At 45.1% G+C, this 11,931-nt stretch overlaps 1 protein-coding gene across 1 annotated transcript; it reads right to left on the bottom strand.

The window, feature by feature from the left end:
- Positions 1–4,956: 4,956 nt before the first annotated feature.
- On the bottom strand, positions 4,957–10,346 carry CRNN (cornulin). The gene is made up of 3 exons (XM_058715701.1): positions 10,282–10,346; positions 7,972–8,122; positions 4,957–6,628 (listed from the first exon to the last, which is right to left on the bottom strand). Exons 2-3 carry the CDS (start codon positions 8,107–8,109, stop codon positions 5,351–5,353), a joined length of 1,416 nt encoding a protein of 471 aa, XP_058571684.1. The 5' UTR covers positions 8,110–8,122; positions 10,282–10,346; the 3' UTR covers positions 4,957–5,350.
- Positions 10,347–11,931: the final 1,585 nt, after the last annotated feature.

Below are 11,931 nucleotides of genomic sequence, written 5' to 3'. Positions count from 1 at the left end.
TGGTAATTTTTATGTTTCTAGGAATTTACCCATTTCTTCCAGATTGCCCAATTTGTTGGCATACAAGTTTTCATAACATTCTCTTTTAATTGTTTGTATTTCTGTGATGTTGGTTGTGATCTGTCTTCTCTCATACATGATTTTATTTCTTTCAGTCCTTTCTCTTTTCTTTTTGACAAATCTGGCTAGGGGGTTTATCAATTTTACTATTTTTTTAAATAACCACTTGTTAGTTTCATTGATCCAATCTACTGAGTTTTTTTGTTCCTATACCATTTATTTCTGCTCTAATGTTTATTATTTCCCTATTCTGCTGGCTTTAGGCTTCATTTGCTGTTACTTTTGTAGCTCTTTTTGGTGTAAGGTTAGGTTGTATATTTGAGAATTTTCTTCCTTCTTGAAGGAGGCCTGTGTTGCAATATATTTTCCTGTTAGGACTGCCTTTGCTTCATCCCGACGGTTTTGGGCTGTCATGTTTTCATTTTCATTTGCATCCATGTATTATTTTTTTTATTCTTTACTTTACTGGTTAATCCATTCATTCTTTAGTAGGATGTTCTTTAACCTCCATGTATTTGTGATCTTTCCAAATTTTTCCTTGCAGTTGACTTCAAGTTTCATAGCATTGTGGTAAATATGTATCTGATTTCAGTATTTTTGTATTTGTTGGGGCCTCATTTATCACCCAGTATGTGATCTACTCTGGAGAATGTTCCATGTGTACTCGAAAATAATTTTTAATGGAACTGGAGGGTATTATGCTAAGTGAAATAAGTCAGACAGAGAAAGACAGATACCATATGTTTTTACTCATATGTGGATCTTGAGAAACTTAGCAGAAGACCATGGGGGAGGGGAAGGGGAAAAAAGTTACAGAAAGGGAGGGAGGCAAACCATAAGAGACTTTTAAGGACTGAGAACAAACAGGGTTGGTGGGGGGTAGGGGAGAGGGGAAAGTGGGTGATGGGCATGGAGGAGGGCACTTGTTGGGATGAGCATTGGGTGTTGTATGGAAACCAATTTGATAAAAAATTATATTTAAAAAAACAAAAATAAACTAAATAAAATAGAAGACAAAAAAAAAAAGAATGTATATTCTGCCACTTTAGAAAGAAATGTTCTGAATATATCTATTAAGTCCATATGGTCCAGTGTATCATTCAAAGCCATTGTTTCTTTGGTGATTTGCTGTTTAGATTATTTGTTTATTGTTGTAATTGGCATATTAAAGTCCCCTACTATTATTGTACTATTATCAATGATTTTCTGTATGTTTGTTATTAACTGTTTTATATATTTGGGTGCTTTCAAATTGGGGCATAAATATTTATAATTGTTAGATCTTCTTGTTGGATAGACCCCTTTATTATGATATAGTGTGCTTCTTTATCTTTTGTTACAGTCTTGGTTTAAAACCTAGTTTTTCTAATATAAGTGTGGCTACTCTAGCTTTCTTTTGATGTCCATTAGCATGATAAATGGTTTTCCGTCCACTCACTTTCAATCTGTAGGTGTCTGTAGGTCTAAAATGAGTCTCTTGTAGGCAGCGTCTAGATGGGTCTTGTTTTTTAATCCATTTTGGTACCTTATGTCTTTTGATTGGAGCATTTAGTTCATTTACATTCAGATTATTGATAGATATGAATTTAGTGCCGTTGTATGACCTGCATATGTTTTTTCTATGTTCCTTTCTAGTCTGTTGCTTTTGGTCTTTCTTTCCTACTCAAGGAGTCCCCTCTAATGCTTCTTGCAGGACTGGGTTAGTGGCCATGAACCCCTTTAGTTTTGTTTGTTTGTGTTTCTTTATCTCTCTTTCTATTCTGAATGACAGCCTTGCTGGATAATATACACCTCGGGTGTATATTTTTCCTCTTTAGCACATTGAGTATATCATGCCATTCCCTTCTGGCCTGCCAGGTTTCTGTGGATAGGTCTGCTGGAAACCCTATTTGTATTCCTTACAAGGTTAGGGATTTCTTTTCCCTTGCTGCTTTCAGAATTCTTTCCTTATCTCTATATTTTGCATATTTTACTATGATATGTCTTGTTGTTGGCCTGGTTTTTTAAATTTTTCATGGGAGCTCTCTGTGCCTCCTGGATTTGGATGTCCTTTTCCTCTCCCAGATTAGGGAAGTTTTAGCTATAGTTTGCTCAAATAAACCTTCTGCCCCCTTTCCCTTTTCTTTTTCTGGGACTCTTATGATATGAATGTTACTACGCCATATGGAGTTGCTGAGTTCCTTAAGTCTACATTTGTAATCCAATAGTTTTATTTCCCTCTTCTTTTCAGCTTCATTATTTTCCATAATTTTATTTTCTACTTATTACTTAGTTATTCGTTCCACTGCTTCTTCCATCCTTGTGGTCATTACCTCCAGTCAGTTTTGCATCTAGATTATAGCATTTTTTATTTTGGCCAGACTAGTTTTTAGGTGTTTTATCTCTGTGTTAAGGAACTCCCTGGTGTCTTCTATGATTTTCTCTAGCCAGCTAGTATCCTTATGATTATGGTTTAAATTTTGGTTTAGGCATATTACTTATATTTGTTGTGATTAGATCCCTTGCTGTGACCTGTTCTTGTTTGCTTTTGGGATGAATTTCTCCATCTTGGCATTTTTCTGGGTCTCTGTCTTCTGTGGATTAGGAAGACCTATCATGTTTCCTGTTCCTGAGAGAAATGGCTATATTAAGAAGAGGTCATATACCGTCTAGGGCTTGGTGCTTCAGGATATGTCTCTGGTGTGTGCTGTGTATACTCTGATGTTGTGTTTTGGCTGCTCTTTCCCTCAGATGAGTCATTTGAAGAGTTTTACCTTGTCTTAAATGGGTAGTGTTTGGACCTTGTCCACTGTTGGACAAGTTTTAACTTGGTGTGTTTTGGTCTGCTTGATATAAGAGACTGGGGATCCTATTTCCCCTAGAGCTGAAGCTTTTTTAGCACTCTATGGTCAGGAGATTTGGTGTATGTGGGGGGATGGTATTATTCTTTTGGGGGAAGGGCCCACTGTTGCTCTGATTCACTGTTGCAAGCACACTTGCCCTACTAAAAAAACACCTGCAGAGCACATAAAGTGGGATGTAGTGTATTTGGTTCAAGCCTCCACTCTGGGTGCTGTGCTGCTCACTGAGATCCACCTGTGCTGATGGACAGGGATAAAAATGTCTTCACCTGGCTCTATCATTCCCAGAGAGGGGAGTTTATCCCTGATGCTATTCAGGAAGCCCTTGTGGAAAAGCAAATAATCTTCCCTTGTGTGTTCCAGGCATCCCTAAGATCCCTGCCTTCACCCTGTCTGTGTCCCAGCTGTCTGCCTGCCCTGCAGTGCAGTACTCCTTTTTTTTTCTCTCAGGTGCACTGGCTGGGTTTCAAAACTCCAAATTTTGGGGACCCAGTGTGGTTCTCTAGGGGAGGGTTTCACTGTGCTGTGGCTGGTACTTACTTGTCCCAGAAAAGCAGTTACATGACCATGCAGCAGCTTGGAGTTTACAAGAAAACACAGCAAAAAGCTGTGTTCAGTTAGCTGCCTTCAACAGGTGCTTCTGTTCCTATGCTAAGGAACGGGGCAGCTCAATGGTGCCCATCGGCACTTTTGTCCCCTGAGAGACATGTCTCCCAAATGCAGAGACAGAGAGACAATGCCACCTCTCCCAAATACACTCCAAGAAGGGGAACTGTCTCTCCCACTGTGATCCCAGGGTATCTTCAGATCATGCTGTCTGCTCCCAGACCTCTGCCCTCCTTTTCCAAAGGAGTACTACTATGTTCACCAGGCTTGACCTGATGATGGTGCAGACTTCTGAAACTTCAGACTTTGGACTCTGCTGCCTGTAACTACTCAGCCCCTCTCATTTTACCTATCAATGATTTTGATGAAGTGTTTTTCTTGTGCAATGTTCTCTCTGTTTCTCTCTTCTTTCCATGTTTAGGGCTCCCACCCCTCCACAGCACCTACAGTTCTTTTCTCCCCCAAATTATGTGTCTGCACCTCCTTACTTCCATGATGTGGCCTCTCCTCTCTCTCCAGTTGTGCAGTTTGTTCTCTCAGTCCTCAGATTTCTTGGGTGTTCAGAATGATCTGATAAATATCTAGCTGTGTTTGAGGGATGAGGCAAGTATAGGATCTCCCTGCTACTCTTCCATCTTAACTCCTCCCGACTAAGGGTTGTTAACACATATTGTTTTCTCTTCGGAGATTGCCCTTACTTCCTATAAACCAAAATGCAATGGAAAATATGCCTTATGCATGATCTAGTTATTTTGTTGTGGAAAGCCCTTCAGAGTATCTAGTTTGCCACAATGCCAGAAGCAGGAGTCCCCTTACAAAGCTTTTACACAGTTTTCATAAGCCCCACTCAAAACCTGTGGACTCAGCATTTCTGCAGTTAGGCAGATAAATCTATATTTTAAAAACTAGTTCTGAAGTTATTATTATAATAAACCATAGTTAAGAGTTTCTACCAGATAACTTGTTTATATCTAGCTGATGAAACATAATGAGAGGTCAGAGCTGACACAGAGGAGTTTCTGGGGCTCTGTCTTCTGGCTCAGTTCCTGGTAACACATGCCTTCTCCCCTACATAGTCCCCACTGGCCTTCTTCCATTTATTGGTGACCTTAAGTTGGCCTTCTTATGTGACCTTACAGGTGAACAGAGACTTAACATTCTAGAATTAGAGTGTTACCTCCTTCCCTCCCTCCGTCCTTCCCTAAATCCTGCTTGTCTTTTAAGGGCATTGCGAAAAACCTCTTCTGGTTGAAAACTTTTCTGATCCCTGTCTGCAAAGTATAAAAATATGATATCTTCTCTCTTGACACTTTTATAACTCTTGGAATCTCATGCACTCTTTTCCCAACCGGATGCTCTTCAAGGGTAGGGGCCATGTCTAGTTCATTATCATAGCCCTGTAGCCTTAACCCATCATGTCAATAGTGATTGAAAGGGACAGAGAGCCCAGTTGCTTAGGAAGGTTTTATTGGTGCATTAGGATATATGGGGCAATGGACAGATGGAAGAGACAAAAATAGCTATGAAAAGCCCCACAAGCTGAGGAGAATCTGGCATAAATGAGTGATTGGCTCTGTGTTTTCCTGTTCCTGAGGGGTCTGCACAGTGGAGCAGATGAGAGAGGAATTTAGGATAGAAAGCAACTTGCAGAAATGGTCTCACTGAGAAAGACCTAAGAGAAACACCATGATAAAGAGCTGACATGCCAACTGGACTGGCCAACGCAGGACAAGCCAACCCCTCTGCAGTTGTCTTCTTCTGGTACTGGGCACTGGAGTCTGGGGCTGGGACACTCATGGCTTATTGCTTTTGAAGTAGGAATATAGCCCCCTGGCTGTGAGGCCTCACTTTCCTTCTGGCTGGGCTGTGTCTGGGCCCTGGGCTGGAAGCATGCCAGAATGCAGGCTACCCTGGTCCTGCCTTGGGATTGCTGTATCCCTTGTGTGGTCATCCACCCACTCTTGGGTAACCACAGTGGATTCGCTCTCTCCCTGCCCGCCTGTCACACTACACCTTGGTTGAGTGCTGCTCCAGTCCTGTCTCCCTGTCAGAGTGCTTGCCCCAGCCTGGGCCTGTCCTCCCATCTCTGCCTCTCCTGCTTCATAGTGGCTCACTTGTGTCCATCTTTGACCACTGCCTGACTGCCTTTGAATCTGTCCCTCATCTCTATCCCCTGCGTGGCTTGCAGACTGGCTCTTGCCCTGCTCCATGGTCCGGGTGTGTGTCTGGGTTTGTGATCCTGCCTGTGTTTGAATGTGCCCTCCTGTCACCACTTGGCTTGTCTGGCTCCTATCTTGACCCTGGACCTCAGTTCCTCGGGTCTGGCCATGGGTGGACTCCTGTGGCTGGGTGCCAGGGCTTCCTATCTGACCACTCCTGTCCTGCTCCATGGTCTGGGTGACACCTCCTGGTGTCTGAACATGTTCTCCTGCCACTATCTGGCTTGTCTGACTCCTATCTTGACCCTGGACCTCAGTCCCTCTGGTCTGGCCATGGGTGGACTCCTGTGGCTGGGTACCAGGGCTTCCTATCTGACTGCTCCTGTCTTCCTCCACAGTCTGGGTGGTATCTGTCTGGGTCTGAGTTCCAGTTCCAGTCACTGTTTCACTTGTCTGGTGGGCTCTATCCTGTTCCCTGGCCTGCGACTGTCTCTCTGACTCCCTCTCCCTGGTCTGGTGGCTCTTGTCTTCTCCCACTCTCTGGGTCTCCTGTGTACATTCCCCAGCTTGTGTCTGCAAACTCTCTCTCTCTTGTCTCTGAGACTCAGACTGTCTATCCTGGCCAATATCCTGACCATGGGTCTGAGCCCTGGCCCCTACCTGTCCTCTGGAGGCTTGTGTGCTCTGTCTATGTTGGCTCTCCTCACAGTGCTGTCCTTCCCTAGCCAGCTCCACCTCAGTTCTACTGTTCTGTCCTTCCCCCGGCTCTTGTGAGTCCCCAGCAGGGCAAATTCCAGACTCTTGAGATCCACAAGCCCCCTCAGGACTCTCGCTCAGTGTCTTGAAACAGGCTTGGGCGACTTTAAACACCAGGACCAGGAATTCCTTGAACTCCACAGTCCCTGTGTCATCTTCATCTAGCAGGCACAGGACTTCATCCACAGTGGCAGGATCATGGGGTTTCTGGGGAGGAGAAGAGGCAAAATCAGCATACTGCCCCTGGGGAAGGTGTGGTTGGGCCAGCTCACTCAGTCTGCAGGCTTCCCACCCCTGAGCCAGGGAGCCCGCCTGTGCCAGCCTCAGGGTGCGTACATAGCCACAGCAGCCCTAATATGAAATAGCTTTCAGTGTGCAGCCCTTCTCACAAGGGTAGGAAGCACCTTTTGATTTGTATCCTCTGTGCCTGGCATAATTTCTGGATTACAGGATAACTGGAGCAAGACTCACTGAAGAATGAATGAATGAATGAATGATTGAGCTCATAATGATTCTTTGGGCTGTCCTCGGCTCCTGACCCCTGGCACTGAGTTGGATTCTCTCCAGTGCCCAACACCAGGCAAAGACAGCAGGAATATGGCCTCAGGGAGATTTTGTGGGTTCACTGAGGCTCAGGTGTTTTCCCATGGTGGGGTGAGTAGGGTTTGGTGAGACCACAAGTTGCCCTGAGTATGCATCCTGCTGTGCCTACACATTCCTGTCCCTAAGGCCATTGTCCTGGTTGCTTTAAAAAAATTTTTTTTAACGTTTATTTATTTTTGAGACAGAGAGAGACAGAGCATGAACAGGGGAGGGGCAGAGAGAGAGGGAGACACAGAATCGGAAGCAGGCTCCAGGCTCTGAGCCATCAGCCCAGAGCCCGACGTGGGGCTTGAACTCACGGACCGTGAGATCGTGACCTGAGCTGAAGTCGGACGCTTAACCGACTGAACCACCCAGGCACCCCTGTCCTGGTTGCTTTAGATGGGAACCAAAGGCAGGAAGAGGCAGGGAAGGGCATCAATGCCCTGGGTCTGCTTTGCTGGTAGGGGGAGAGAAGGAGGGGCTCCCAGAGTGTCCTCCCAGCTGATGACAACCAACTTGCCCTCAAAAACACATTTCTGATGTGACCATTCAACTAATATTTTTGAGCAACTGCAAGACACAGAGCTATGCTTCTAATAAATGAATGAATGAATTTCTGATGGACATAGGAAATGGCTACTGCATCAGATTTAAGTAGCAGCAGAGAGCAGCAATTACTTTCATTTCTAGAATACTCAAGGGTTCTATTCTTCCCTGAGCTGTCCCTTTTGAGTCCTTTCACCTTGTCTCTAAATTAGAATTAATTGAAATCAAGGTATTTTCTCTAAGGAAACTACCATCTCTTGTTCCTTTGCCTTCCTTTTCTCCTCCTCCACAGCTGCCAGGAGATCCAGTGGGCTTGGATCCAGTGGCTACCTCTTCAGATTCCTGAGGCAGAGCATCTGCAGGTAAACCCCTTTCCTCTTTCCTCTCCCACCCTCCCCACCTCGCCGGGCACATCATACCACAATGACATCAGCAAACTCATGCTCCAAGAGCCTTTTCAGCTCCCCCCGGGTGAGCACTTTGCAGTTGCCCTCCATCCTGGAGTATCGCCCAAAGGCTTCGATGATCCCATTAATGTTTCGCAGTAACTGAGGCATCTTTGGAGTCAAACTGGAGAAAGAAGCAAAGCCCCCATGGGGGCTCCAAAATCAACCTCAGCGTTTCCTCCTGCTCCTTCTAGGTCTTTCCTTGCATATTCAGCTCTGCCTCTGATGGCTCTGAGTATTCGCTCTCCCTTTCCTACTTAATGGATTTTATGAATGCGAAGGAGGGGCACATCATGGTTAGTGACAGGCTCCAGAGTCAGGTCTTCTATGGCAGCCTCACCACCTGCCTGTCAGGTGAGCTAGGGCAGTTTGCTTTGCCTTTCTATGCCTCGGTTTACTCATTGTGAAATGAAGGTAATACCAGTATTTACTTGATAAGATTATTGTGAAGATTAAGAGATAATTCATATAAAGCACTTGGAAGATGCTGGCTTATACTAAGTGACAGCTATTAAATATCATTATGATGTTATTATATACATACATAATATGTGTACATCTGTGTGAACTCTGCTGCTCACAGAGTACTTCCATATGCATCATCTCTTATAATCCTTATTATCTCCACTTTTTATAGGTGAGGAAACAGGCTCAGAGAAGTTAGGTGATTTGCTCAAGGCCCCATAGCTTGTAGGGGACCAAGAAACCCAAGAGTTCATATCTCCTGAACTCAAATGCAATGAGCATTCTAGACTGCATCCTGTGGACGGTCTATCTAGTCATATGGTGTTAGGGTCCTTCTGGGAACACCAACAGGCAGTAAGTACATATCTAAGCTGACCCCTGCCTCAGGTGGGGCAGGCAGGAACCCCATGGGTTTCCACCCTTTCTTGCTGCCTTTTGAGTAGGCGTTCAGGAAAAGGCTGGGTTACCAGCTGTTGGCCATACTCAGGGCGCCTTCCAGTTCCAAGTCTTAAGTTCCTCTGAATGTGACATCTGTCCTCAGCACTGGGACCTGTGAACTGTGAAGGAGGTCAGCCTTCCCATAGCTGTGTGGCTCCTTCCAGTCCACAAAACTGGTGACCTATGAGGAATGACTCCTAACTGAAGGGAGAGATTTTGCTTCTCATTAGCTAGGGATCTGGGCATAGCTTGAAGGGAGTCCTAAGTGCAGCTGCATGGGCAAAAGGCAAAGGGACATGGAGGTACATTAAAGTAGAAGCCTCAAAGACCGGGAGATGGCAAGTTCAAATGCAGGAGGAAGAGGAAGGCCTGGGTACAGAAGCATGAGAGTGAAGGGAGGCAGGAAGGAGGCTTGGTGCTGGGGAAGATGGGGCAGTGTGGCCAGAAGGATTTTGAAGGTTATAGACCCCAGGTAAGCTCTTCAAGAGGTGTCCTTTCTACCCTCCAGTAGCCAAAAATTTCAGGCAGACTTTGCTTTTGCACGTCAAGGTACAAAACTCAAATATTGTACCCCAACAGAGAAATGAAAAGATCCTGGGTTTTTGTTGTTTAGCATGTCAGACCTTAATCACTGACCTATAAACATTAAAAATAAGGCTACTTTTAAAGCATAAGAGACTGTTAAAAACTGAGAACAAACTGAGGGTTGATGGGGGGTGGGAGGGAGGGCAGGGTGGGTGATGGGTATTGAGGAGGGCACCTTTTGGGATGAGCACTGGGTGTTGTATGGAAACCAATTTGACAGTAAATTTCATATATTAAAAATAAATAAATAAATAAATTTAAAAAAAAAAAAGAAAAAAAGAAAAAAAAAAAAATAAGGCTACTTTTTAGTTACTCTTCAGATGCCTTAGGATAAACCTACAAACTCATCTTGCCTAATAAGGCCCTGGGGAATACTGTCATGTTAGCCCCTTCCTCTGTGACAAGGTTCAAGCCCATTGTCAGATTGGCATAAGTAACCTGATTCTGGCCTCATACACTGTGAGTACTGCAAAGAGGTTTCCAGAACCTTAAGAGTAAAACACCTTTGCTGTCCAGAAAGGCACAGGAGTGGTTCCATTGCTGCTGCTAACATGATCTGGTGAGAGGCGTTACTGACAGGCCAGTCTCAGAGGAGGAGGAAAGAGCCCCATGGCTTCAGGACAGCATCTTCTCCCACATGCCCATGCCCACTTTGCCTGAGGCCCAGTCAGAGTGGACACTTTCTGTCCATGGCCAGCACCACAGGCCATGACCCGGATCTGACAGCTTGGTTTTATGAGCTCAGATCACCAGGACAGTGAGAATGAGAAAGAGGTTTCTCAAGAGGGCACTTACCTAATGCACAGGCAGGATGAGCAAGTGGCTGTTAGGTGGTGAATAGAGTACCAGGTCAGAGGGACAGGAACCTTTTATAGGGGATTTAATGGAGGCTGGTGTTTTAGATAGACGTCCCCGCCCCATGGGAAGGCTTGATTCACTCAAGGCTCTGCCCAGCCCAGCCCCACTTCCCTTCTTGTCTGTTTTACCTGCTGACACATGGCTGTGTTGGCTGATTGAGCACTCCCTCTTACTACACTGGGTACCTCCCTGATTCCTTCCCTGGGTCTGTCTCCTCATGTCAGGCAAGCTCCTTTCTGATATGATGGGCTCAGAAGTGCTAGGCACAGGTTGGGGCTCCTGGTGAACTTTCATCATCTCCATGTGACTGCAAAGTCATGGGACTCCTTTTTTTTTTTTTAAGATATAAACATTTTAAAACATTTCCATCTATTGAGGGTTATCCTTTCCAAAGTGGTCACTTTGGGAGACTATACATGTTTTGTAGCAATGTTGTAATTTTGCCATTACTTAGAACATTCTTGGATCTTGTTTTGGAATTGCCTTTCATGCCAAGTTTATGAGACATGCAAGAAATTCAATCTCATTTCTTTTTGGTTGGGTCTCATTTTTGATTAAAACAAACAAAATTAATAGCTTCCCCCAGCCCCCATCCTATGGGCAGGCAGTGTTTTACGGCTGGTGGGAGAAGAGACTTAAGATAATTAGGTGCAACCCCTTCATTGCAAACACAGGGAACTCAACTGCTCGATTGGTCAGCAGGTATTTATGGAGCGCCTGTTCCACTTCAGACCCAGGGCTAAGGACTGAGGGAAACAGTGTGGAACAGGCTGTGAGCAGTTTCTACCCTCACAGGTTTTGCAGCCTGGAAGTCCCAGGAGAAAGTCCCAAGAGAGTAACAGTACTGCCAATTACTGTTTGAGTTGCTTCAATTTGATTCCATTTTCATTACCACCTCATTTTGTTGTATCCTCACAACTAAACCCCTTTTATAAATAAAGACGCTGAGAGCCCTTGGAGTAGTGCCCGCTCTGAAGAAGGTATGGGTGTGGTAGAGCCCTCGATTTCTGGCCATGTTCCCCTCTATGCAACATGTAGCTGCTTCTTCTTCTCTCCATGACTTTTGGCACTTTACAAACATCAACTTTGTTCTCTGTGGATAAAGAACAACCATACTTGAGGATGCTGAGAAGGAAGCATTCTGAGCTCTGAAGCCAAGTCCTGAAGGGGCTTCTAAGCACACATTTTTGTGGGAAGTACATGTAGCTTCTGGAATGACTCTGGATAGGGAAACACATCTTCACAGTTGTCACTTATTTGTCTGCATGCAGCCCACAGGAAAGGTAATGATGGGATAGGAAGGTGCAGTAAGATGGGCAGAGGGAGGGCAGGCCTGTAGCCACGGCACAAGATCCAGTAAGGGGCACAGAGCACAGGGTGAGGTGCAGCCTGCAGAAGGGGCCAACTTCATGGAGAGTGGCTGGTTCCAGTCCCTGGTGAGAGAGGGGGCAGAAGTTGCTGTGGTAACTGGTCAGTTCAGAGAAGGCCAGTGTGAGAGGGGGAGGCTGGAGAACAAGAGGGGGTCCTGCAGAGTAGACCTTCCTTCTGTGAGTGATTTTCTAAGTCTTTTCTGAAGGGGCTCAGAAC

The sequence above is a fragment of the Neofelis nebulosa genome, chromosome 2 (assembly GCF_028018385.1).
Source record: "Neofelis nebulosa isolate mNeoNeb1 chromosome 2, mNeoNeb1.pri, whole genome shotgun sequence".
NCBI classification, from domain to species: Eukaryota; Metazoa; Chordata; class Mammalia; order Carnivora; family Felidae; genus Neofelis; species Neofelis nebulosa.
This window is presented reverse-complemented; position numbering and strand designations above follow the sequence as displayed.

What these genes read in the sequence shown, in the direction of transcription:
- CRNN (XM_058715701.1), bottom strand. Translation starts at nt 8,109, where the DNA reads ATGCCTCAGTTACTGCGAAACATTAATGGGATCATCGAAGCCTTTGGG. An exon ending in AGTTTGCTGATGTCATTGTG is followed by an intron (nt 6,629 to 7,971) that starts GTATGATGTGCC and finishes TCTCCTCCCCAG; the next exon opens with AAACCCCATGATCCTGCCAC.